Source organism: Pollicipes pollicipes, unplaced genomic scaffold (genome assembly GCF_011947565.3).
Source record: "Pollicipes pollicipes isolate AB1234 unplaced genomic scaffold, Ppol_2.1 Scaffold_7231;HRSCAF=8579_pilon_pilon_pilon, whole genome shotgun sequence".
Classification (NCBI taxonomy): Eukaryota; Metazoa; Arthropoda; class Thecostraca; order Pollicipedomorpha; family Pollicipedidae; genus Pollicipes; species Pollicipes pollicipes.
Window position 1 is genome coordinate 22059180 of NW_023597034.1, and position 27832 is coordinate 22087011.

General features: G+C 49.9%; 1 protein-coding gene across 1 annotated transcript; it reads left to right on the forward strand.

The window, feature by feature from the left end:
• The first annotated feature begins 1372 nt into the window (after nucleotides 1-1372).
• On the forward strand, nucleotides 1373-27832 carry LOC119109849 (extensin-1). Its single transcript, XM_037233602.1, has 6 exons — nucleotides 1373-1415; nucleotides 5056-5089; nucleotides 9720-9947; nucleotides 18968-20295; nucleotides 22938-23084; nucleotides 27521-27832. Exons 1-6 carry the CDS (start codon nucleotides 1373-1375, stop codon nucleotides 27640-27642), a joined length of 1902 nt encoding a protein of 633 aa, XP_037089497.1. The 3' UTR covers nucleotides 27643-27832.

Sequence of the window (27832 nt, forward strand, 5' to 3'; positions counted from 1 at the left end):
TACTCCACCTAGTTGCTTCACGTTGCAGAATCTACCGCTTTGCGAACGTCCGCGGCCTTGAGACCAGTCCTTCAAAACAACCGACCTGGCCAAGCAGCTGCGGCTGGGGCCGTAACGCCGCCTACTGTCGGGCCAGGCAGTGCGAGCGTGGGGTCACCGACCCCGCTGCGCAGAGCGGCCCGCCCGATGCCGACCGCGCCCGCGGCGGCGACCCCGCCCGCGCACGCGGCTGCCCACGGGCCAGCCGGGTGACGAGGAAGCCGGGCGGCGGCCGTGCGGCGCGCCGACCTTGAGCGGCGCCCGCCTCAGTCGGAACGTCTCCGTCCGCCCACCGACGACACGGCGCCGTTTTCCCCGTGTGACGTCACTAGCCGGGTGGCGTGGCCCAGATGAGCTTTTGGGGGGCCGGGTCGGGTCGACGGCTGCCGGTCCGGCCGCAGCGTGGCGATGACTGCGTAGACGATGTCGGAAAATGAGTGTTCTGAGGGTCTGGAACAGGGCCGCTGTACAACTTGACCCGGAGGTGGCAGCTTTTGGATAAGGTGACATTGTGAATCATAACTGGAGAATGCTCGCGGGGCAAATGTTGTATGAGTTCCAAGTCTCATCTATCCGTTCGCTTTGAATGCGTGCCGACAGCGCCGTGAATGTGGGACTTACGGCATTTCGTTAAGGGTAATTCGTGCAAGTACCATCATGCATGATGGAACTTAACATGCGTCCTTTTGATCGCTTACTTGACGTCAAAGTAGCGACTTTGCCATCACGTGAATGACTTTGAAATGCACCTTACCTGTTACTTAACCTTACCTGTCTTGTCACCTTACCTGTCTTACCTTACCGTACCTTACCTGTCGCCGTGTCACGCCGTTAAATGATATATGAAAAGCTGTCGACTTAAATTCTCCGTCCAAGTCGAATTGCTCGGTATATGGTTATTGTGTGAGGCTCTTCAGAAAATAATGCTGAGCAAGAATCCTGTGTGGAGGTTGCTTTCGCTCAAATCAAAAATAATAAAAAGCGGTCTTTCCTCTCAAAGGTGTAACAATAGGCCTAAGTCATCCAATTTCATCATATCTGATGCTTGCTTCGATATCCTCAAACGTGGAGCATTCCCTCAGGTACTCGCATGTTACGAGCATGCGCGAGTTACGTACCGAGTACCATGTCTGATCATGTCGGAGCACGATTTCTCCCAGTGCAGGTAACACAGGTGCAGAACAATCAGGCAGGTGAAAATATGATTCCAAAGCCGATGTCAATCATACACTGCACACTACCACTTGCTTCGACGATCGAGTCCTCACCGAGCAGGCAGCGCAGGACTGTGCTAGCGCGTGGGCAACTGCCAGCGGGTGGTCACAGCAACGGCATGTTGACGCGCGACCTCCGGACGTACGAGAGTCACGTGTTTCGTACGAATGCCCGGTACGGAGGCGACATGGACTGACTTCTGCTACTCCGGTGAGACGTCGCCCACTCACTAACCCACCTAGTCTTTAACGGCACGGAGTCTGTTTCTCTCGTTACCATGCAGGTCTAAGCCTGATTGATCCCAAGCATCTTGCCAGTTGCCCTTCAAACAGGCTGACAACAGTCGCTTGAAATTCGAGAACGGTGCTCGAGCGAAATGAGATTGAGGGCCGGCCGCTCCCTCGTTGACAGCAGCGTCGGTCCTTTCGTCTCCAGCGAGCCCGACGTGTCCGGGCACCCAGGCAAAAACCATGCACCTGCTAGCCTGCTCAAGACCCGCCACCCGCTGCAAGATGTGATCCACCAGGGTCTGGTCAGTTCTCAAGTGCAGGATAGCTGAAATACGGATCAATGAGTCCTACAACGCTACAAAATGTCCGCCTTAGTTCCCCCAGTAACGTAAATCAGCGTGGCCGGTAGCGTAAATCAGCGCCTCACTGAACGCGCATAGTTTGGCTGTAAATCGATCAGAAATAGGACAATGTTAAGCATTTCGCCCAGTTCTCACAAACAACACCACACCCTGTGTGTCTGTCTGCTGTTATGCGTATCCATTTATCTCATTTTAATTATCATCCATCTTATCAAAGATTAATTTATGGGTACTTACTATGGGGCGATTAACCGTACCAAAATATCAAGGCCACGCAGATTTCCGTGGTGACGGGCGTGGTTGATTTTTGTGGCGGCGTGCTGCTTTGGTGCAGCAGGTGTTACAAACGTTGTTCCCTTATCATTTCTGTGGGGCATCTTTATGAAGCCAGTGTCACATGGTGAACAGAACAGGTGGGCGAATCTCACCTGTCGACACTCCTCCACTCGCCTGAGAAAAATTAGACGAAATTTCCACTTTCTGAGCGCTCTTCCAGCGTTACTTGAACGTTTACTGGGCGTCGTACGAAAGCCTCTTGAAGTAGCATCATGATCAACAAACGTGTTCGCCTTTACCCATTCTCAGAACTTACGCTCCTAGCGAGATGAATGCAGCAGATCCAAGAACACGACCGAAACGACGCTCACTCTCCTGCGGCAAGCAAGGTAGCAACAGTTGCGTCAATACGCACGGGGCTGGTCCCAGCGACGAGTGCCGGACGCCCGGACGGCCAGACACGCACGGAGCTGGTCCCAGCGGCTAGTGTCGGACGCCCGGACGCCCAGACACGCACGCAGCTGGACCCAGCGACGAGTGCCGGACGCCCGGACGCCCAGACACGCACGCAGCTGGACCCAGCGACGAGTGCCGGACGCCCGGACGCCCAGACACGCACGCAGCTGGACCCAGCGACGAGTGTCGGGCGCCCAGACATGCTCTCCGGCGTCCGAGCCCCGAGGGTCCGCTTGAACACGCCGCATACCCATCCGACGCACGAGCCGGGAAGCCCGGCGGCCGGACCACGTGTGGTCTGAGCTCTAGTCGTATGCTTTGGGTAGCAGCACAGTTGACATGAAAGTAGTCGGAACATTGGTGCATTCACTGCTGGCGTTCGCCTAAAGTGCGCAGCATCAACTGGAGGCTAAAGCGCCGGGAACATGCCGGCAGGGGCGACGATCGCCACCGACCTTTTCCAGGGCGGACGGGGTGGGGGTGGGGAGCAGATCTAGGGCGTCCTTTTCAGATCTGGAGGATTCCCATCCCACGTCCTCTCTAAACCTTTTCCCTTAAATTTCGCCCACTTCTTTCAAACGGATCACTTAGCTACACAACCTGGCTACCTGGCTCTAGGCTTTCTACATTGGCGGAGCATGATAACTGTGACAGGTTATACACTTCCATGCGAGCCCAAATGCAACGAAAATGTCGCGTGAGTGTTCCGTGCCTACATTCAGGCTTCTAGCATCGCCCTATTTATACCTGCTGGAAATTCTGAGCAGGCTTCATATAAAAAGTTGCGCGATCCGTGCGTCTGTCTGCAAGGGGGAGGGGGCAGTTGGGTGTGCGCACGTGCGTGTGTGCGTGTGTAGAATCAAACACGGTCTAAAATATTTATGTTTTCATGCTAAGTAATCTATACTGAAAACCTATGGATCGACGATCTCTTTCATATTTACATTATCACGGGTCTCCACGCCTCCATTAGGTTCCTAGTCTTTCTTAAGGTCTGAACAGTATGTTTCGAGTAAAAGCGTGGTGCAGATAAGAAGCGGGGCCTGGATTGAAACGTGACAGTAGCAACACCATGCTTGCAACCCGAGTTGACCTCGCTGCACCCGAGCTAATCCCAGTGCACACGAGCTGACCGAACCGCACCTGAGCTGACCTCATTGTACTTGACGTGATTCCACTGCACCCTAACTGACCTCACCGCACTTGAGCTAATATCCACTGATACCCTCTGATGCCCTCTGATATCCACTTATACTCACTGATACCCACTGATAGCCACTGATACCCACTGATGCCCACTGATAGCCACTGACAGCCACTGATACCCACTGATACCCGCTGATACTGATACCCACTGATCCCACTGATACCCTCTGATACACACTGATACCCACTGATACCCACTGATACCATCGATACCTACTGATACACACCGATGCCCACTAATGCCCAATGATGCCCACTGATGCCCACTAATACCCACTGATACCCACTGCAACCCAGTGATATCCGCCGATGGCCACTGGTGCCCACTGACGCCCACCGATACCCACTGATGCACACTGATACACACTGATACCCACTCATGCCACCGATACCCACGGATTCCCACTGATGCCCACTGATGCCCACTGATACCTAGTAATGCCCACTGATGACCACTGATGATACCCACTGATACCCACTGATATCCATTGACACCCACTGATACCCACTGATGATACCCACTGATACCCACTGATACCCACTGCTCACGAGCTGAGCAGGCGATAGGATAGCTCCAAACGGCCGCAAGGTGGCCCATCCATTCTCGCTCCAGATGATAAGGCATATGTGTACCGGAGACGCCGCCCTATGATAACGTTTAAGAATGTCGAGAAAAAGCGGGCAAGCTTGTTGTTTGATCAGCGCGTGTTTGACTCCTCCATGCCTGCCAGTCGAAAGTGCTAATAACAGCTCATGTGATATAGTAACCAAACCGAATAGTTTTCAATGGTAAGCTTCCCTTGGAAGTGTTGAGAAAAAAACGATCAGGCTTGCTCTGCCAGCACGTACCTGACAGCGCCCATTCCAGCCAATGGAGAGCACTGATTCAAGTTGATGTTGCAGGCGGTCAGAATGAAGGCATTTAATGGTACTTTGTTAAATGAGCTTAATTTCGATGCAAGTTGATGTGGGCGTCGTTGCAACATGGACCACCGCTCATTCTCCGCCCATGCCCATCCGGAGCGGGCGACGAAGGACTGCATGGCTAGGGTAGGGTGACGACAGGCTGGAGCAGCGGGACCGCCACCACTGCATTGGTCACCCAGCCCCATATATGTGCGCACAAGGTTCCGATGGTGGCTGATCTGGGCGGCCAATGAGGTGGCCGAGCAGCGCCGCCACGCCCCGAGAGCGCACGCCGGCCGGGTCAGCGGCGAGCGGCCGCTCAAACGGCCGTGATCAGGCCCCGCTGACGAGCCGCCCTCCAGCAGCGCACGCCGACGAGGTGTCGCCGGATCACGACAGGTGAGGGGCGCGGATCAGAGCAGAGCGGATCCGGATCACGACAGGTAGGCATTCCGGATCATAGCAGAGCGTATCCGGTTCACGACAGGCGGGCATCCCGGATCGCAACAGAGCCTATCCGGATCACGACAGGTGCCATTCCGGATCACAATGGAGCGTATCCGGATCACAATCAAATTATCCGGATCAACACAGAGCATATCCGGATCACAACAGGCCATATCCGGATCATAACAGGGCGTATCCGGATCACGACAAGCGGACATTCCGGATCACAAGAGGGTATATTCGGATCACCAGTTCACAACAGGGCGCATCCGGATCACGATAGGTGAGCATCCAAGATCACAACATAGCGTATATGGATCACAGCAGAGCGTATCCAGATCACGGCAAGTGCACATTCCGGATCACAACGGAGCGTATCTGGATTGAGTAGTTCAGATCACAACAGAGCATATCCGGATCACGGCAGATGAGCAGTTCAGATCGCAACAGAGCGTACCTGGATCACGACAGATGGGCAGTCGGATCAAAACAGAGCGTATCCGGATCACGATAGGTGGGCTGTCCGGATCACGCCACACCAGAATTGCAACAGGTGGGCGGTTAGTATTGCGACAGATTGGCACTGCCCGCAGCTGCTTAAACGCAGCCGTGCGCTCGCGGCCTCGAGTTGTGTGCTCATGTGACGGTCACTCTACCGGCAGGCTTGCACTCTGAACAGCGCGTGACACACGCTGGAGACCCCCAGAAGCCATTCGCCGCGAGTTGGTGCTTTGCTAACTGGCGGCAGTTTATTTTGAGTGCGAACGTTGCACTTTATACCCGTGGACACATTTGACGCATTCAGGCGTGTACATGCATAGGGGAAGCGTATGCGCTCACATCGTGCTCTCACCTAAGCCTGTCACGGCACCCTTCTAGACGTGAAGTTGAAAACAAGCATTCCCATCGTGATCCTTCGGTGCAAACGTTTTGCGTGCAACTTTGTGTTCGCATACTGGCATCTTTCTATGCATACAACTGGTACATAAAACTTGTGCGAGCATGGTTTCTTAGATCACTATGGCAACATTGCCTGTAACAACCTACATGACGCAGACGCTCCGTTACAAGATAATTTGTTGCTGTTTTTTTACGATAGCTCAAGTACGCACGATCTTGCTCTTCACATCTCATCGCCGAAAAATGTGATTCAGCGCGTTAACACAACTATTCAACTGTTTCTTTCCATTACCTTAGGATTGGTTCTTTTCAGGGCGAGCACAGGTTTCGAATGGCACTGCCTATAGATATTTGAAACCCTGCTTCAATTGGAAACAATATTTTTCAGTTTCTGCTTTGTGTTAGTAAAAGAGCACATGTAAAGTCCATTGCTTAAACATTATACATATTTTCAGGCATCGTAAAGCGGGCTTGAGTGTTTCTTTTATTGATTTATGTAGGTTACTCCCCAAACTTGTCTTCGACCTTTCGTGCATGTAAAGAAAAACACGCTCTGGTATTCGATCTTAGCGTAATTACAAAGGCTACTAGTCTGTCTTCTCGGTTTCGTTCAGACGAATACTCGGCGGTAATCTGGCTCGAACTCTCTCACAGGTATGCGCTGCATGCGATAACATTACAGCACCCACACGTTTACCCGACATGACAAATGCCTGGCCTGAATACTGATGTGTCCGTGGGCCGCTATGACCGCGAGTATTCGACGGCCGGGATAACGAGGACTTCAGAAGCCCCTGACCTTGGTGTGCCTGGCCGCCAACACACAGCGTGCCGGGGTCACCGTGATTCTGAAACATGCACAGTTTTTTTTCAGAGGGAGGCTAAAACAGCCTGCATAAAATGCAAGGCTTTCTTGTACAGGCTGCTTGACCAAATATGACTTGTCGCAACATTTAAATTTGGGGGGAAATAAAACCCCTATCTTTATCACTATGGATAATGTAAGGCTCCCTAGTTGTCAACAAATTTTACACTACCCTACCCAAATATCGACACAAGCGCCGCAGTGACGTCACACCGCTAACATTTGTTTATGGATGGGAATACAGGCAACCATACTTACAGGAAGGATACCTATCGCGTGCTCTCGGTCGCGCGCGCTCGAGTGCTAACCATAGCCCGTTTTGTGGCATTGTGAAGGACTGATTCCACATCCCAGCAACTAGAGCAGATCAAAGCGTGAGCGTAATGACAATGGAGACAGACGCGCGTCCTACGAACCGCTGAGCAACCCGGCCTAGCTTGACTGATGCATGAGTCAAGAGTTGATCGAGAAGCAGCCAGATTCATCCCTTCTTGAAAGCAGTCCCAAATGTGACATGTTATGGTCTAAATTACGAGAAGTTAGGAACACAAGGTATGCTTTGCTATGCTTTAGAAGCAATCGCCAAACCATGCAAAATCAGTCAAAAAATTTGCTCGGAATTACCAGGTCTGACCGGGCTCGCAGTCAGCCAATTATCATGTCATGTCATGCCTGCACTAGTATGCTAATACTTAATTGGAGAACATCTTTTTGCCAGGTCTCGTGAAAATAGACAGTCACCGTGCGGATCCGACCAATTTGTACGTTTTTGCTGAAGTGTCTCGCTTCTTTAGCCTAGTTTTTTTTAGAATCTACATGACGTCAGGCGAAAGCTACAAATCTGTCCCAGAATGTAATTTTGCATAGATACTGTCCCAATGAATCATTATCAAATCTAGCCAATTTACGGCATATTTTTCAAACATAAAACCCCTAAATGTCACAATGATACCATCTGCATGCTGAGACCAGGTGCTAAAAAGGTACCGAACGTGTCAAAATGCAAAGAAAAGGCCAAAACGGCGGTCTTTGCAGTGAACCATCCCAGCATAATGAAAGAACACATGTCCAGGATCTAGATATATTCAGCAACATGTCCCCATCCCAGGCATACACACTACACAGATTGTTGGACAGTCCCCTACGCAAAATTGGGTATGCGTTATCAACATGCTTCAACCTAGGTAAGTAGCCAGCTACTACACACGCTTTGACTCAGGAGTGTAGTTTCCTATTCAGCTGGGAGGTTGCAGCCCCCCCCCCCCCCTCCCCCTCCCTCAACTTAGGGTCCAGCCTCCCAACTTTGGGAAGGAAGTGGGCCAAATCTGGAGAGAAACTTGTTTGCTGGCATATTTTAGGGAAAGGATGGGTCGCTTTTTACTGTTCAGCCTCCCCCCCCCCCCGAACTCGTTCTGTGAAGCTACGTGCCTTTGCGCTTTAACTTGTTCACGGCGCCAAAACTTGGATATTTTTAGCCGAGTGGGTAGACCACCACGCTAAGCCTTCGTGAACTTTTTAAGGCTTTGATTCTACTCATTACATTTATGCTACTCTTGTCTGCTGATCAAGTCTAAGCTGGCGCCCAAATTCAACACGATTGTATGATGCTGTGCAGGGTTTATAAGGTGGGGTTGCTTTTTCAGTAAGCGTACAAATTTTTCACGTCGAGAAGTCGATGCAGTGAGGGAGAGGAACATGTTGAAGACAAAATTAAAGCGGCCCTTTAAAGAACTGAGACATTTAAGTGGTCCTACGAAGCGTGTTCAAAATGTGTTTATGAGAACAGATTTTGAGCGCCGAAAAGGGTCCAAGCCGCTATAACATTTTTCTACCTCTAGTGCTCTAATGCACGTGAGCTTTGTCGCAATCGTTGTTTCGTGGAAGAAGATGCTAAATATAATGGTATGGCATGAGAGCTTTCCAGACTCTTTAACCAAGGGCAAATGTTGATATGAATCTCATATGCCCGTGGCTAGTGCGCTCTCTTTTGACCTCTGAATGCAGTCACTTTTCAGGTGTACAACTCAGGGTCGCTGAACGCTTCGTGCGCATATGAGCAATCAATCTTATAGCATGCAGTACCATCCCAAAAAGGAGCGGCAATTTTTACTCATAATTCGTTTCGTGTTGCCGTATCCGTTAGGGTACTCTTTAAATTTCCGGGCGGAAAATCCTTACTCCGCACAGGATTTTCTGACGTGTGCATCGCTCGTCACGCACGCACGCACGGGTTCTAGCGGGGTGCGCATGGGAAGTCTAACTGGTCTGCTGTGGTTGAGCGCATAACGTTAGCTGGACTTGCAATTCCAAGTCATGCGTGACAATGCTGGCAGGTGGAGCTTAAGCTGCATGGCGAAGCCAAACGTTTCACCGTCTACTAAATCGCCAAAACCCTGGTCTACCAGCTACCAAACCACCAAATTACGAAACACATGGCTGTGTTTAGTCCTTCACATTCGAGGCAACCAAAAAAGCCAAAAGCGTGTGTACATGAAAACATCATATTCAATGAAGAAATCTTCTCTGATATCACCGTTTTCAGTAGTCTTCCCAATATGCCGGTGGTCACCAGACCCACTCTGACCCGTTCGTGACCTAACAACAAGCGGCCGGTCTTTGCCTGACCCCTGACTGCCAACAGTTGGCCGGCCTGTGTCTGACCCCGGCGCCCGCTGGCAGGATGCGGTCGCAGCTGGCCGGTCTCCTGATGCTGGTGGCCGCCTGCGGTGCGGCCAAGCTGCCGGACACGGCGGCGACCACGCCCGTGCGCTTACCGCGCCGCCTGCCCGCCTTCGGCGACCGCCTGAGCGCCTTCAGGGGCTTGCTGGGCCCCTTCAGAGGCGCGGTGCCCCGCCTGGCGGGCCCCGTGGCCCTGCCGGCGGTCCGCGCGCACGCCGGCCGGGCGGGCGCTACGGCCAAGGTGCCAGCGGCCAGGGGCCCCGTGCCTGTGTTCGGCCTGCGACTGCCGCCAGCTGACAGCCGACTGCTGACCAACTTCAGCTCGCATTGGCTCCGAACGCCATTCTCCTACCAGTATGTGATCAGGTGAGCGGCGCCGCGCACCGCCGGCGAGCACGCAGTTGTGTTTTCGTGCGTCCGTTCTCTGCGCACACCGATGCTTTGTGATGATCGAGAATCGATTCGGCCACTCTGCGTGATCGAGTACGCCTGAAATGTTAGCTCTTAAAATTGTGTGCATGACGTGGATGTTACAAAACGCCCTCGTCGGACATGCGAAGGCTTGAGGCACTCATTCTAAAACTTCATTCTTCATGAACCGTGCGGCTTTCAACACCGCGGAAGCGTCGGGGACAACTATAAACGCTGTCTGTCCACGTCGTTCATGTGTTGCAAAGGAAAATAGATGAAGCATAAACCTCAGGCATAGAGATGGATAGTGTTTGTCCCCGTGACCAGACTGTAGACTAAGTACCTGACCTGAATATGGGGTGATTCTTAGCCTTTTTAGTCAGCCAAGTCATACAGAATATTTTGTTTGCAATGCTCTCCGTGCCATCATACTGAAATATTCCCCCGGACTGTTTCCCTGCAGCTCATCCCGCTCAGTCTGGGATGACCTGGGCAGCAGTTCACCCCGGATGATGCTGACGATCATGGAACTGTACACAAAAAGTAGTCTAGAAGCTGGGTCATTCCTTGGATAAGAAGCCGACCACGGATAGGAGCATTTCAACACGGCATCCCTTTATTTGACGAGGGCAGGTTTTTAGGGTAATTATGTGGCCATGCGACAAGCCTGCAAGTGCTAAAGTCATACAGTGTGTCGATAAGGAACTAGGAGTAGATGAAAATACGCGATGACGTCACGAAACCTATTTTTCAACTTGCTCTAGCCGACATAGCTTAGCGTGTGCTGGTGTATAATGTTGAGGAAGAGTATATCGGTAAGCTAAATGCATATATCTTGTTAAAACAACATGGGTGAATATAGCATTCAAGGTTACTAGGTACTTACAGCGACTTGTATTAAACTTTGATCTCATTGTCTGGAAAACGTGATGTCTATGATTTTACTTCAACCGCTATGCAACTAGCACCTTCTACTGCAGCTCAGCCTGCTAAATAAATCACTAGGACCTTTTCTAGATCGGTCGCAAATCGAATTTGAGCATTGGCGGATTACGTACGGCGGCACACCATGAGCCGGTGTCGGGTGACCGAGCGCGATCGGACGGCCCACTGTCGGGTACTGTCACAGCGACCTGGAAACTAACCGGACCCTGGAACAATGCATGCATAAAGGATTTGATCAACCCTACTTGTCTGTCATCCATTCCGAAGAAAGAGAGAGAGAGAGAGAGAGAGAGAGAGAGAGAGAGAGAGAGAGAGAGAGAGAGAGAGAGAGAGAGAGAGAGAGAGAGAGAGAGAGAGAGAGAGAGAGGAGAGAGAGAGAGAGAGAGAGAGAGAGAGAGAGAGAGAGAGAGAGAGAGAGAGAGAGAGAGAGAGAGAGAGAGAGAGAGATTATGTTTCGACGACATGGTGTGCAGCTATATGCCATCAGCACAAAGAAACGTCGTTTTCCAAAAGTTAAATCACTGATCATTAGTTCCTGTTAGTGGATGTGAACGCAAAAAGTTACGTATGTGCACCGTAGGTTTTTTCATCTAACTCGTCACTATAAATGTTTCGCGAGGCATTCATCCCTCACGGGACTTCTTCGGTTATTCGAGCAGCTACACTTCGGTTGTTCGAGCAGTTATTACGAGACGTGTTTCCCTAAGGCTGATAACGACTGTGGCTGCGTGTTCCCTTCAGCGCTCGTGCGTATATTAAGCAGTGTTCTGAGCATTCTAGCTCTCGCAAAGATGAGAAGTGTGTCTACAAATGAAAAAGAAACGGTAAGGTTATGCTGCATGGACTACAACACAGCTTGTAGACTTATTCGTAAGATAGTGTTTGCACATATCCATAACAGATAACCCATGATTGAAAAACATAAATTTGTACCTCTTCGTTTTGTGCTCCGTAGAGCATTTCATAAACCGCGTCCAAGATTTATCTGTTCACTAACCAGCGATGTGGTTGGTGCAGCTGCGAGACATATCCTGCGGCACCAGGATTTCATTCTGCCCTGCGTATTATATGTTTCATATTTCATATTTCATATTATATGTTTTCAGGCGTTTAACGGTGCCTCCACTTTGATGCATGGACCTTCCCCATGAAACGAGGAAGTGCAATACACCTTTAAGGCCAAAATCCTCCATGAGGCGACACATGCTCAAGAAGTTTTATTTCTTTTACAGTATGTCAGACGGTAAAAGGTTAAGCAATGAACTTGTTCTGTACTTGGCGGAAACTTTCGGCATCGGTGGCGCCTCTACCCGGCGAGTGTGTACTGCGGCTGCTGAATGGGGTTATCTATCACGGATGATATAGATAATTTTGTTGACGAAGTCATTAGCCGTTTTGGAGCATACCACAAGTAGATGTGTATTGTTAAGTTGCTACTAGCTGAAAGGGGTTTTCCCAATGGAAGGTTCAAAGAGGTATGCCATATTTTTTGGTACTTTAACTTGTTGTTAGATCAGATGCTAGATGCAGAGGCTCACAGACGCTTCTTATATTTGGTGAACAATGCCAGTTGTCTCGAAATCCTGAAAAGGTCAAAAATTGTATTTGAAGCACCAGCTTCTGCGAGAAAAGGTTCATTGGACCACCTGCTCACTTCTATGAAAGTAATACAGATAATTTGTTTTGCATTTTCCAACACGTGTGTACTGTTATGTGTATAGCACACTTATTTTTTCAAAAGGTTTGTGTAATAGATCCTACGAAAGCTTGAAGCACTGTTTACAAAAAGGACTTATGCGAGCGTGAAGGCATTGTCCCGCGAACACAACGAAACGTTATACTATAACTTTCATCTCTCTCTTATGACGTTTACTGCGGTGTCTGTTTTCACTTCGGCTTTGGGAAACGGGGTATCGCTTGGTAGAAAATGGCGCATCGGCTCAAACTTCAGCCGACGCGTTTGCCAATAACTGGCGCTTGCCGCCCGCTCTGCCAATTACAAACGCTCGTTTAGGCAGAGCAAAATTTGCAGTCGTGGTGGCGACGACGGTCGCGACAACTGCGGAGAAGAAGCATAATGCTGTTACAAAGCGTTCGCACCGCAATTTTTACTAAAACATGATTGCATTTTTTCGTATTTGGTCTTGACGACGCTGTAGTGGCCCCACCCAGGGCTCTTATTACACTAAATGGTGCTGAGGTTTCTTTAGAGTGTGGTTTTGAAATATGCCCCATAGTTGGAAAATTCCCTTAAGACTGCGTCCTGTGCGATCAAATTATAAGTTTCTGGAGAAAAAAGCAGTAGCCAGTGGACAACCGTTTCGTCACACCTTTCTCGACAGCACCGAAATTCTGTCGTCCCTTCTTGAGCCGCTGCGTTTTCATCAGTTCCCCTGCTACGGCGTACAATTAATTCACATGCGCGGTGCCGTAGACAAACTGAGGAATGATCTGAGCATATGTTTAGGAGTTGTGCCGATTTTTGGGGCAGTACTGTATACAAATGTTATCACGATCATTACTGCATCCCATTAACACAGACATGTGGCGCGGCGCAGGGAACACGCCCATCCCGCCTGGGAAGCATTTGTTGGGACAAAAAAAGCAACAAACTGTTCTCTTATGAACGGCCATGAATTTATTCAGCCGTAGACATCATTATGTGCAATTGTTCCAAAACGCACCCTGGAATCATGATCACGAGAATAATAAACCATGACTTAAATATGATAAGCGAGATCATGATATCGCGATCCGGGATCACACTTTCGTGGCTGAGCTCGATCCTGCCAGCAATCCTGAGCTTGTGGCCACGAATTCTGTTGCTGTGACAAACCCATTCATTGATGACATTGGACAATTATTTGAAATGGCAGGTGGCTTTGTTTTTTCATTAAGCCGTTTGCGATTATCACAAATTTCTGTAATACGTTTTAGAAAGGAGCTCCTCTGTTGTAAACTGTCGGTGATTTAGCGCAAACACCTGCTTGTTGCTTTGTGCTTCAGGTCAAACAACTCAACAAATGCGAGTTGTTCAATGCATTTGCGGGCAACATTATTGCCATAGATAAGATGGTAGTGATAGCCTTACTCCTCGGAGAAAAACCAGGAGAATGGAGATATAGATGGGCTGATATTTCGGCAACGCACCTTTATCGAAACAATAGCAGAAGTGAATTAAAAATTGCCTGCCGATGATCTTACTCGATTTTTCAGTTTTTTTTTTAAAAATAGCAAGCCGCAGCTTTTGCAGGACACCAACATTCAGCGGATTAAACAAAGAGCGATCGCCAGCCATTACCACGATACAGTGCATATCTAAGAATAAGAATACGTGAAAATACGTGTGCATGCAAACGAATACAAGTAAACGGGCATCATGCATCACGATTCATTCAAACATGCAATCCTGCATGTTTCTTAAGGACTACACATGTCAACAAATGATGTTTTTAATGGTGACAAATGGTTTGCACTACACTCGCCCTAACAATGCTACAGCGAGTGCGGTTGGGTGTTTTTCCTCAACCCCTGGCAATAAAGCTCTTCACTCTCTGACCCTCCCGGAGGCCGCGGCTGATTTGCCCGGAGTCGGTGTCGAATAGCAGGCATGCTGCATCGTATTCCATGTGTGCAGTTTTAGACGTGATGGCCAGCGCGCAAGGCGATTTTGCTCCTGGTATAGGCCTGATAAGAGAACAAATAATGCAAGTTTAGACCAGTTATTTGTTTCTTCCATGTTGAACTGCAGCTCAACTCTGTCCGATGCTTAATACGCGATCGTGTGGGGGGGGGGGCAAATTGACCCCCCTCCCAAAGGTTTTTCCAGAACGGTTTGGCATGACATGACATGACATGACATGAAGGTCATGATCTAGGAAAATCAAACTTTGACTCAAGTGAGCTCACGCGCAGGTCAAGACACCCTGTAAATTTGGTGTCTCTAGCTTTCTTAGTTCCCGAGATCTCAAGGGGTAAAACTGACCCCCCCCCCATCCGAGCGAAGGGTATCTAGCCGGCCACCCGGGCGCGTGTTAACGATGTGCTGCGAGGACTCGGAGCGCACGACTTTATACGTAAGGTCCATTAACACGCACGTGTCATTCAGACACGTTCCTAAGTTCCCGCATGCTGTCAGAAAGACTGGTCTAAAGATTGAAATGAATGATCGCAAGGCCACCGTCAGAGTTCCCGGTGGAGTGAGCCGATCGCGCCCGGTCCCCCGACACCGGGCCAGTCGGCTGCCACCGTCAGAGTTCCCGGCGGAGTGAGCCGATCGCGCCCGATCCCACGACACCGGCCAGTCGGCTGCCACCGTCAGAGTTCCCGGCGGAGTGAGCCGATCGCGCCCGGTCCCACGACCCCGGCCAGTCGGCTGCCACCGTCAGAGTTCCCGGCGGAGTTAGCTGATCGCGCCCGGTCCCACGACCCCGGCCAGTCGGCTGCCACCGTCAGAGTTCCCGGCGGAATGAGCCGCTCGCACCCGATCCCACGACACCGGCCAGTTGGCTCATGGCGTGCCTTTGGTCCTCCATTGCATGTCGATTAAAACAAACGTAGAAGGTACCGTGTTTACAGATAATGGGGTCAAAGGTCAAACTGGGTCGCTATATGCATTTAGCTCAGCTTAAATTTGATATTGACGTTTGTTTCACAAAAAAGACATACATACTTTGCCTTATAATGCACCTTTCCCAAACCCTTGACTTCGCAAACTGTTTTCGCCAGAGCAAGTTGAAAAAGGGCTTGTGATAGAGCACTCCCCGGATTGAGTTTTCAGCATGCGGTCCTGTCCAGTCCGGCAAGTGGCCAGTGATAGGGCACTCCCCGGATCGAGTTTTCAGCACGCAGTTCGGTCCAGTGCGGCAAGTGGCCAGGTTCGTGCTCCACATGCTCAGCCTTTGAGATGCATTTATTAGGTGGGAGAGTGGGTAGAACGTAATCTGTGAGGATATAACTTTTTCGGGCAGACACCTGGACGTGGATGAGATGAAGCAATACACGTAATCTGAAGCTGGTGTTTAACTCATAAACTTGACTGAATGACAGGTGGCTGATTTGCTAGGCAAACAGAAGCTGTAGTGTTGCTATGGGAGTTAATTTTTCCCCCAGACGGGACCTTGATTTCAAAACTCTGCGGTGTGCTTTCTAGCATTAAAACGTGTTTCTGCCCCCCCCCCCCCCAAAAAAAAACATGCAATTTAATATCACCTACTGGGTTAGAGGGATTGCTGGCAGCATAAGAAGAAATAGTAGTTGCATTATGTTCATAACCATTGAGTGATAATGTGCATTTGAGTGATTTTCAGTCCGTTCGATCCCTGTAAGCTGGCAAATTTAAGAATCTCGTCCGGCCCTTGTCCATGCTTTGGTGGAAATTTCTGATCCGGTCCAGTTCGGCCCGTAGATGAATCTACAATCCGTCGACTGGTCCAATCCGCGAAGTGCTCTAATTCGTAACGTCATCGCGTTTTTTTCATCTGCTCATATTATTTTATCGGTTCGCCGTACGGCTCGAAAACTTGCAGACCCGTCTTTTGCACGCATACTCACCCTATGAACGAGTTTTTGTCAAATAAGAATGGCCGTCGTCTTACCCTCCGGTCGATTTTTTGTGAAATGGCCCGACTCCAACATGGTCAATTCTTCCACTCCCGCTGTAAAACAATACTTTCGTACGTGCGACGCAGTCACGAAGATCTACTCCAACATGTGCGCATCCCGTATATTGGAACCCTGATGCATTCAGAGCTAAATTGCCCTGACGTCATTCGCATTTCTAGACCATGCCATACCTAGGCGCCTCACCATCTGGCCTACGAATCCATTGTTGACATGCAAGGAAGTAAAACGGTTCGCTCATCAGTGACGATCATGCGGACAGCGCTCTGCGCACTGGTTGCATATCGTTTACAACTTGGCCCGCTATTGGCTACACTATGACTGCGGGCAGTGGCAGACGCGGCGAGCGGGCATTGCTCCCCGGCGGGTGTCCCATTACTGGGCCTTGGCGCCTCGGCCGACCGTGTGACCATGGCCTGACCTGACCCGCCGCGGCCCAATCTGGAGCTCACTCGTTGGGACCACTGATTGGTGTAGTCAGTTGGCACTGCATGGAATCGGGCAATCCTGTTGTGCAATGACAATGATACAGCTGCGCACGACCTTAGCCGAACGCCACCGCCGTCCACTTGCTCTCCGCAGCGCTGGATGATGGCCAGTCAACGGGCCACGTGGCACTCATTTTGTCACCGGCTTTTCGTCGATGTGCGCCGTGCTCGCGTGATGTGAGCGTTGCTGTGCTGCGGCCGAGGCTTTAGCCGAAATTATTATTAGACACTAAAATGAAAATCCTGCGTGAAACTTAAACCAACTGTAGCTTTGAATGTACTCGGGGTTTTCTTGGTCGCATTTTTCCTCGAATTACTGTATTACTTGTTCACAACGGCTGCCTGTGAAATCTGAACACCTGGAAGCGGACGAGACCATGCAATTCGTCTGTTTCTCCCACCGCCTTTCCTCAGATAAAAAGTATTGCGTGCTTCGAAAAGGACTACCCATGCGTACTTCGAAAGGGGTTTCCGCTTTGTATTATCCCAGTTTCTTCACACTATCGAAACGAGGCGCAACAATGAGTTATTTTCCTCATTACACACGATGATAAATCGAGAATAACGGACATAAAGCAGCGAGTCATCCTTATTTTTCGCTACCTAAGCTAGCGGAAATATAAAATATTGGGTACTTGCTCGCTGAACTACGACGATGGACAACAAAACCTCAGCATCGTAAAGGGAATGCTCAACAGTCATATAGGGTTTTGAACTGAAATAGCAATTTTGAAGACCTTTCAGTGCTGTTCACTATTCTGCCCTTCTTCAGACCTAAGCCCCTCTAGTTTCTGAGCTACACGCCCGCGAAAATGGGAAAGGTATTTCAAAGTCACCTTGGCATACATGATGTAATAATAACGTCATTTAAATCCTACCATTTCATAGGCCATGCGCGATCAAGGCAAAAAAAGAACTATAATTGTCGAAGCGTTCAAAGCCGGCCTTCGTGAGCGCAATTTCCAGACATAAAGACCGTCATTTAGCTCTCAATCAATGTTATGCAAGGCAGGATGACGTGATCAAATCATGACGCGTTGAGGAGCGTATTTACAAAACAGAGCATTGTGCTCTCTAGAGTAATCTTTTCCTCTTTAAAGGTATGCAAGTTGGTATAAGCAAGCTTGTTTTGTCATTCACGATGCTTACTTCAATATCTTCAAGTGTGAAACATTCCCTTTAAGCTCTTTTACTTTTTGCAGCTTATCGAAGCTTTGTGCAACTTTTTTTGTACATAAAATAAAGCACATTGCACATTCCAAATTCTTACGAAAAACTTGTTTGTACGTTAAGTATGCTGCAAAGAGCGAACGGCGCAGCTTTTTACTACAGGAAATGGTGTGGTGCGCTGCATGTGGGCCCAACATCCAAACTGAGTCTGTAATAATCTTTTCAAGCCCGCCTCACTTAATGTTCGTGGAGGTCTGAAAAGTGTCCAAATTTCATTACTCATTACCAGCGCCATGTCATTTCAAAGGATATTTAGTATCAGTGCTGTAGATATCAGGGACATTCGGACTCCCGGGATGTTAAAATGTTTTATTACGCCAGTGACTCTCACGGCTTGTACAATCAAAAGGGCATTGAGTGCGGCTGTTCCAAAATGCCTGGCGTTCCAGTCCATGACCATGGCCATGGTGGTGACAGGAGTTGATGCACTATATACGACCACCCCTGCCAACACCAACCGTCTGCCCAGGCTTCCTGCCGGGGTCACCATCTGCTGACCACCACCAGCCCAGTCCCTACCGAGACCACGACCACCATCAGCCCAGCCGTGCCGAGACCACCATCTGCCGACCACCACCAGCCCAGTCCTTGCAGAGGCCATCTCCCAAGCCAACCACGAGGCTCCGGCCGTTCAGCAGCGGGACGTGACGCAACCGCCGGTGCGCGCTGACTGGGGATCTTGTGTTTCAGGCACCCTGGCGTGGTGTACGGCAGCCCTCCGCCGCTGCACCCGGCGCTGAAGCTGTGGAAGCCAAACGGTGGGCGGGCGCTGCTCCAGCCGCACAGGCATGCTCCGACCGTGCCGGCAAAGGCCGACCCCCAGCCGCTGGCGACGCCAGAGCTGTCCCCGGCCACATCCGGGCAGCAGACGCTGACGCCCAAGCAGGCGGCGCGAGCGCCCTCGTACATCGACTACTACATTCCCCCCAGTGGCGCTCAGGGCCGTCATGTTCAGAGCATCGGAAACGGCGTTAGGAACCCACTCGCGCTGTTCCCCAAGATCAACGAGCTCACTCCGCCGGACAAGGAGTACTTGCCGCCTCCCGAGGCGTCCACTCACGTTCACCCAACGCAACAGCACAGTACTTTTGTACAAGAACAGTACCTCCCGCCGAAAGAGGGGCACTTACCACCTCCAACAGAAGCGCATGTGCCACCGCCGACGGGGGAGTACTTGCCGCCGCCATCGGTGGCGCAAGTGTCTGAACCATCAGGGGAGTACTTGCCTCCGCCATCGGTGGCGCAAGTGTCTGAACCAACAGGGGAGTACTTGCCGCCGCCATCGGTGGCGCAAGTGTCTGAACCAACAGGGGAGTACTTGCCGCCACCATCGGCAGCGCAAGTGTCTGAACCAGCAGGGGAATACTTGCCACCGCCATCGGTGGCGCAAGTGTCTGAACCTACAGGGGAGTACTTGCCGCCGCCATCGGTAGCGCAAGTGTCTGAACCTACAGGGGAGTACTTGCCGCCGCCATCGGTAGCGCAAGTGTCTGAACCAACAGGAGAGTACTTGCCACCGCCAACGGTGGCGCAAGTGTCTGAACCAACGGAGGAGTACTTGCCGCCGCCACCGGAGGTGCAAGTGTTGGAACCAACAGAGGAGTACTTACCGCCGCCACCCGCGGAGCATGTCTCACCACCGGCGGAACAGTACCTGCCTCCTCCACCAGACAAGTCACCACCAGAGGATCCGCATATACCGCCATCAGCGGCGCATTCCCTGCCGCCATCAAATCCGGAACACTTGGAGCTTCCCAAAGATGAATATCTGCCTCCACCCAAAGAGCAGGCCGTCGCACCGCCAGCCGGCGAGTACCTGCCTCCAGAAAAGGAAACCACGGCGCCAGAGCAGGAGTATCTGCCGCCGCCCGCAGAGGAGCACGTGCAGCCGCCCAAGAAGGGTCATGTACCTACAATTGAAAAGGAGTACCTGCCTCCACCGGGTGGGCGGTTTCCGTCGCGGTCATCGGGTCACCAACGCAAAGTGGCTTCCACTACCAAATATCGTAAGCTAAAAGGTAAGCCACCAATGAGACAAAATTAGCCCGAATGGTTCTTTCCACCGTAGGAAGCTAGAGCAAAGTATTTAAGTCTGCTGCACAATGTGCGTAGCTTCGTTCCCGGAAATAATATGCTATAACAATTCTCCGTTTTTAAGAAAAGCATGCTCTGAGTCTGTCATTCTTTCAGTCCTTCACCCGGTGACGCTAGGATCAGGTAGGCTGATTTCTTTACGCCACTCTTCAATTGCGTATACCCAAGACCACGCTTTACTGCATTCTGGGTAGTGATGCTGTGACGTCATCATGGGACTAAGTCGTATGGCACCAGCGCTGTGGCGGCTTGAAAATACTTTTGTTTCCGGCTGATTTTTACTAAATATCTCCGAAAGCCGAATTTTTTGACCTAGCACTATCAATGTAGCATTTGCAGCTGGGAAATGGTGTTGGTTTGCAACAGGGCCACAAAATTATTGCTGAAATGCGCTTCCAGCCTGCCCTCTGCAGACAGATGGCGTTACCCATTCACCAGTGATTTAGCCCAGCTCTAGCCGGATATGCTTAGAAACAGTCTGTGTAAAAGAGTACGGCGTGAAACAACAACAGCATATGTTGGAAATGAGATACGGCGAGCCAGGCGGGCTCTCAGCACTCTGGGAAGCGCATTGAGAAGTTGGAATGCATATCATGTAGCCTTAGTAAGAGCGTTGTCAGGGTGGATGCAGGGTTGGCCTGCTCTTATGGGGTTAATGAGTGGTGAGCCGCGGGGGCTTGAATACAGCAAGTGCCATTCAGTTCAAGATAACACAATTTTCCTGCAAAATGGGCCGATTTCTGGCAAGTTTGGCGATGTCTACCTCTCAAGCGGTCGAGGCCCATATCTCAGCTCCGAAATAGTCTAATAAAAATATTTTAGGGTGGTGGAGGCATTGCTCTCTGCGCACCATTTTTATCTAACTCATCCAACATTTAGATCTGCAAATTAGCCAACACCTAGGAAGATCACAGCACAGCAACAGCGAAATTCTTGGCACCTGCCTTCCTCGCGTTACTTTATGTTCACATTTCACTCCATGTAGGTACTGCAGTGCAAAAATAGACGCGTAATCATTGCCGATTAACTAATTTAATGTAAATATTACGTACGATATTGATTCATTTACCTTCGAATTTTCATTTTTTAGAGCGCTTCACATATAGATATTTGCGCGTTGGTCTCGACGAATATGGCGCGGGTGCTGCAACTAGAAAATGTGATTTAGTAGGATTTATTCTTGCAGTTAGATTCCGGCGTTGAGTTGTATTGAGAAGAGTTGAAATGCAAACTTATTGTATTTATAAATATAACATAAAAATAAGTGTAGAACAGGGTTGCCATCCAGTTCAATGGCGAAATCACCGTTTTAAATCATGTGACTAGTATCTACCAAGCTTTTCGTAGTATCAACCAAAAACCACACTGCGGGCTACCAAACTGTAGTCTCATGGTGACATCACGTCTGTGTAGCCTTCTCTAGTAGCCTGGCGTGTACCTGAATCCGATGCTAGTACTGAGCGACTACGCTAGCACGTGCCATGCTCCGGGTGCAGTCCTCTCACTAGGAGGCCGCGGCCGGTCGGCAGGCAAGAGCTGGGGCACGGCTGCTGGCGGGACGTGGCGCTCCTTCTCACGTGCACGCGTGCTGCAAAATTGATGTCGTGTGGTTGCTTGGAATGGTGAAATGAGCAACATTCATTTGGAGAACAGGCCAATGAGACATGCGCACTGACTTGACTGTCATGGCTGGAATGTCGGTGTCAGCACCTGCATAACCGTTGCGTGTGCTCTAAGCATCATCGTTTGATGACCCGCCAGAGAAGCGGCTGCCGGGCCGGATTTCACCCTGAGCACGCGCTAAGCAAAATTTCCTACTAGCTTTTTTGTATATTGAACTGTTCACCGGACGTAGTTCCACCCTGTGTACCAATTATAAGATATGGAGAGTTGCCCTCATATCCACTTGACTTTTATCGTAAATTTAGAACTGCCCTGAGCAAAACTTACTCATAATTGTGTGACCTATCCAGTCATCCAATGGCGTTCCATGTGCCTCTTTGTGTCCCTTATTTACAGAAAGAGCAAGGGCGAGTGCCCCCCCCCCCCCCCCACGTCAGTTCTAAGCTGGCGCGGAACCATGTTAGTGGAAGGTTTAAGTTGTACCATGAACTCTTTAACGAGCCGCAAATATTAGGTGACTGTGCACCGCGCAAATAGACAGCTTAGCTCGTTGCGAAAAATAAACACGTCGTGAGGCGGTGACCGCGGAGCCAATGGGACTCAAAACCATGCCGCCGGCTCGCTGATAGCTTTGAGCCATCCACCTGGTGTCATTCTCGACAGCCGGCGTGCTCACTCCAGTCGGCTGGAGCTCTGCGGACCCCGTCCTGGTGTTCCGCTGCCATTGTTTACTCACCCGGTATATCACACTGCAATGCGGGACGTCAATTGGGTGATATCAGTGATCCCCAGAGCAGAGAAGTGAAACGCCATGTGACTGGGCTCCACTGATGACTGGTGTGTTTCTACTCTCGCAGGCTGCATTTCCTTGTCCAGCTCCAAAACACACAGGCCTGTTCACGTGACAGCGCCCGTTCTGAGCGCCATCTGTCGGTTTTTTCAGTGGTGGACGGCGTACTGCACCGGGTCAATAACCCTGGTGACCCGTGCGAGGGGATGGTCTGCGGCGCCCGCCAACGCTGCCAGGTGGTGATGGCTTGCGGCAAGAGAGGCTGCCAGGGCCGCCAGCGTCTGGCAGAGTGTGTTTCCCGTGAGTACCAACCGCGTCTCTCAACTCGGCGTGACCTCCATGACCACTCACTCACGCCTTCAAGGGAGTGCTCCACATCTGAAGATATTGAAACAAGCGACAGATGTGATGGGATAAGCTCACTTTTAACAACTGGTAGAATTTTAAGTGGAAAACTTCTCCCGACAACACAATTTTCACTCATAAGAAGATACGATTCTCAATGCGTTATTGTTTGATTGCGTCATCGTACCTTGTGTGACGTTGAAGAGCTAACAGACGACGCTTACGTATGAAAATCATGCCCACGAAAGCCAGATGTGAATGATTCGACAATCATATTTCTCTTGGTCTTGATCGCTGCATGGCCAATAAATTGACAGGATTTACATGAGGTTATTACGGCGTTATGGATCTCTGGGTGACCTTGAAATGGTGACCACGAAATAACTACACATCTTTCAGGGTGTGTTGCTCAGAAACTAGAGGGGCTTACGTGTCAAGAAGGGCAGGGCTGTGAGCTGCATCGAGTTATCTTCAAGATCTCTGTTTTAGACGAAACCCTCATACAAATGTTAAGCACTCCCTTTAAAGGGAGCGTTTCACATTTTTATTGGGTTTGAGCTGAAAAAGACATATTGATTGACCCTCCCTGGCCATTCCCTGAAAGGGAGCGTTCGGCATTTGTATGGGGTTTTGAATCGAAATAGTCGTCTTGAACACCATTCGGTGCAGTTAACAGCGCTGAACATGTCACCTGAACCCCTCTAGTTTCGGAAATACACGCCCACGAAGATGTGCAGACTATTTCATGGTCACCGGGGCATCCATGACGCCATAATAACGTCATTTTAATGCTGCCACTCCACTGGCCACGCGACGATGAAGACAAAGAACAAGATCATTGTGCAGTCGTTAATGTCTGGCGTTCGTGAGCATGATTTACAGATATAACGACCCTCAATCGGCTCTTGATCAATGCTGTGCAAGTTGCGATGACGCAATCAAACAACGTCACATTGCGGAGCATATTTACTAAATATAGAGGCTGTCTTGTCTCGAGCAGTGTTTTACACTTAAAAATATAGTAATAGCTATAAGTGGCCTTATTTCATCGTATCTCATGCTTGCTACAATATCTTCAAAGGAAGAGCATTCTGTTTTATGGTAAGCCTGCCTTGTGTGAATACCTGCTGCGTCTTCTGAGGTCCTGGTGTCTCCGAGAAGCGGCAGGCCTTCTGGTAAGTCCCACGTCGTAATGTTAAGGTTGCCTTTCTCGGGGACCAGTCGTATCAATTTTGACATCGAGGTCAACGCGAGGATCACCATCAGCATTATCTCACGCCGTGATGGTATGCCCACTCTCGTAAACATCAACTGCGTCTCGTGAGGTCAGCGGGTCTCCCAGGGCGCTATCTCACGCGGTAATGGGCGGGGGCAGGTAATCGGCCATTTAGCTGAGTGGCGGTGGCGTTGCCGGCGGGCCGGTAGGTGCGGCTCCGCTATTTATGCGAGCGGCGGCGCCGGCCGTCCGACGGTCAGTCCCAGAGATGATCCATAACTGGCTGCACGGCGGCCTTGCGCCAGTTGCCCATGGACAAACGGCGGCTGGAGCGGCTCCGGCCCGGGGGCTCCGGAGGCCCACCGAGCAGGACCGGCCGAGGAAGGTAACGTCGTCCATCGGCGGCGGAGGCGCGCAGGATGGCGTGACTGGTGGCCAATTTTCCTGCTTGGGCGGACGTCGCGGTCCGCTCTTTTCTGTTCTGTACATGGGGCTGCTGCCGACGACAGCGGGGCCGACAGGGCGCAGGGGACGCGGTGTGCCGGTCACCGACGTGGTCCCGCCGGCCTGCCGTAGCCGAGCACGCCTGTATTAGACTTTCTTGCGTGCTGTGATGGCCTGCGAAGAAGCATATCAACTCCGTTTGTCTTTTTCCTGACCGTTCGTTTGGTTGTGGAGCGCCCCCTCAACTTAAAGTATTTCAGTGTCACTGCCGTGATGACAAGACATGCATTAGTGATCATCTTGAAGCTCCTGTTTCGCAATCAGAAAACTAGCTTCTAATCGACGGCAATTTTGATTTGTGTTGAATTGTCAACGTTATTGACCACAAGGCCAAGTGTCGACACAGCTTTTCACGATAAGCCGTGTCCATAGCATCAAAGCGTGACCGATTTCCCGTGAGCATTTAGCGAATTGAATCAATCCACAGATTGCGATGTAATCCGCGGGTCGGTTGGACAAGATCAGAAATTTCCTCTTAAACATGGATTAAGACCGGACCAAATTGTCACATTTGCCAGCTCACAGAGATCAGACGGATTGAAAACCGATCGTATGAAAATTTTCACTAAATGGTCGCTGAAATGCTCAATAGAGACGTAAACTCAGAAAAGTACATTTACTCTAATAACATACAGTAAATCCAATTACAACCAATGTACAAACAGGTTGCGTAGTCCATCACTCAGCCTCATATTCCTCAAACAAATTTTCCGATGAACAGATCACATTGACATATTAATGTCAGTGAGAGACACTCAAATATGCTTCTATGAAAAACTAGAGCTGGCATGTTTTTCAAGGTGACTGTAATGCCTAATAATCCACTAACCTATTCTATCATCACATAACTACCATTTTACCTGACCTTGCCAGCAATCCCATTTAACCCCAGTGGGTAGCATTGTTTTTCAGCGTGGAAAAACTAGACGGGAGCATGCTTGTTGGTATAAAGCACACCAAGGTCTTTTGCAATCCAAGGTCCTGCGTGGCGACATCGAGATCAAATTTACTCTTTGCCAGCACTTAAGTTCTTGTTAGCGTATTCAGTCCACCAAATTTGAGTTAGACGCAAGATTTAAAGTTAAGTATGCTGCTTGAACAGACCTATTATGGTGTCTGCCAGAACAGAGATTGTTGCATCCTCACAACTATTTGTTTACCCACTCTTTTCCCAATGAATGCATCTCAAATAATAAGCGCGTTGTCCTTTACAGCAAGGAATCAAAGATATCTTTCTCAACCAGCAGTTAGATGCTTGATGTTAGCTTGGTGCTCTTTGCATCCAGCAAAACACTTTGGCATTATACGGGTACTTATTTTTTGTACTGTTTTTTATACTCTCGCTTTATTACCCATGCATAAATTGAACGCCAGCAGTGCGTTTTCATCCCGTGTGGTTCTCCTGTAATTATTTGAAAGGCCGAAGGCTCTTTACAAAGAAAGTCGGGAAGTAAACGTGGGTGAACATGGAGATAAACGTGGGCAAACGTGGAGATAAAATGTGACGCAACATTGTCAATGTATGACAAACTTTTTTTGTTCACTGTGTAAATGTGACTTCATGTTACTTCAGCGGTCCGATACACGATTTCAAATTCAATAGCTCTCGTATTTTTATTCCACGAGCAAAAAAGGGAGATCTGGTAGCATATGCCTTTTAAGAAATGGGGTTCAAAATGACGCAATTATTTCATCATCTTTGATGGTGACGCTGCACGCGCCTAACAACTGATAGTCACGCGCGTCTATTGTAACTTCGACTCAGCAGGTAATCTAGCTAGACATAGTGGTCGCGGTTGAGATTGTTCACCAATTAGTATATCTGAGAACGAATGCACAGATGAATTACCATATATGAAGTGAGATGGTCGTTTTATTCATTTAGGAGGCATACTGGATGGGCGTCGTCCTGCGCCCGTAAATAAGGTACCGCTGACACCATCGAGTTGCTCGTGGAGATAGATATCTTGCAGCTAACCGAGAGTCTGCAATTGTTAGAGGTTCTCATGCCTTTAGGTTATTGAAACGAAAAGCGATTTTAGCCCTTGCAATGTAGCGGTGTTTGTGAATCATTGGTTAAGATAGTCATGATATTTTTAATGACATGATACGCCTTGTTTGTTCTGACTATGTTACCTCAGTATCTCATCTCAGTATCTTATCTTATCTTATCTTATCTATCTTACGCATTTTAGCACCCACTGATTTATAGCAACACATTACACATTTTTTTCGAATGAAAATCGACAACTAACTCAAATTTAAGATAACAGATTGGATCTGAGCTAGCCGGACGGGACTGGACCGAAAATGCAATCCATGACGTGCTCTTATTTCCGGTGAGCAGTCTGTAGGACCTAGTCAGGATACTTGACGAGAGTGCATCTACGTCAAGGTGTTCAATGAGACCAACCTTCCGAGACCGTCATTGTTTCAATGAGACCAGCTTTCCTATTGGCCATGGTGAGGCGTTTACTACTACAATAAGACCATCCCAACGCCAGGCCGTGGCGGCCTTTTCCTGTTGCTTAGGGAAGTCCAGTTTACCACTGTGTCATAACAAGGCCCTCCATTGACAATGTGAGGCTAACCCTGCACCATATTCTTCCATCACTGCTGAGTGAGCCACACCCGCCGCTGCAGGTGATGACAAGGTGTCGTCTTGTCGCAGGGAGCCACCCAGCATGTCACCACTGCCGCACAGACGAGGTGTGTGTGCTGAAAAAGCACTGCGCCTTCTCCGAGAGGTGCCCGGGAGCCATGCAGTGCATGTCCCGCGGCTACCACGGCTGAGCTCAACCGACCTGCAAGCGACCTTCAGACGACCTTGAAGCGACCTTGAGGCGACCTTGAGCCCCGTGATCGCTGCGCCACAGACTTCTGGCTCCGGGCCATCAGATCATGATGCGTGACGACCTCCCACGGCACGGCGTGCCCAAACTGTGCGCTCTGCTGACAGCATTTCAAGCAGTGCACAGCACAC

Excerpts from the sequence above, each read along its gene's own strand:
- LOC119109849 (XM_037233602.1), top strand. The coding sequence starts at position 1,373 with ATGTTGACGCGCGACCTCCGGACGTACGAGAGTCACGTGTTTC. Across the intron at positions 9,948-18,967 it reads TCCTACCAGTATGTGATCAG|GCACCCTGGCGTGGTGTACG; the intron begins GTGAGCGGCGCC and ends CTTGTGTTTCAG. Across the intron at positions 23,085-27,520 it reads TCTGGCAGAGTGTGTTTCCC|GGAGCCACCCAGCATGTCAC; the intron begins GTGAGTACCAAC and ends GTCTTGTCGCAG.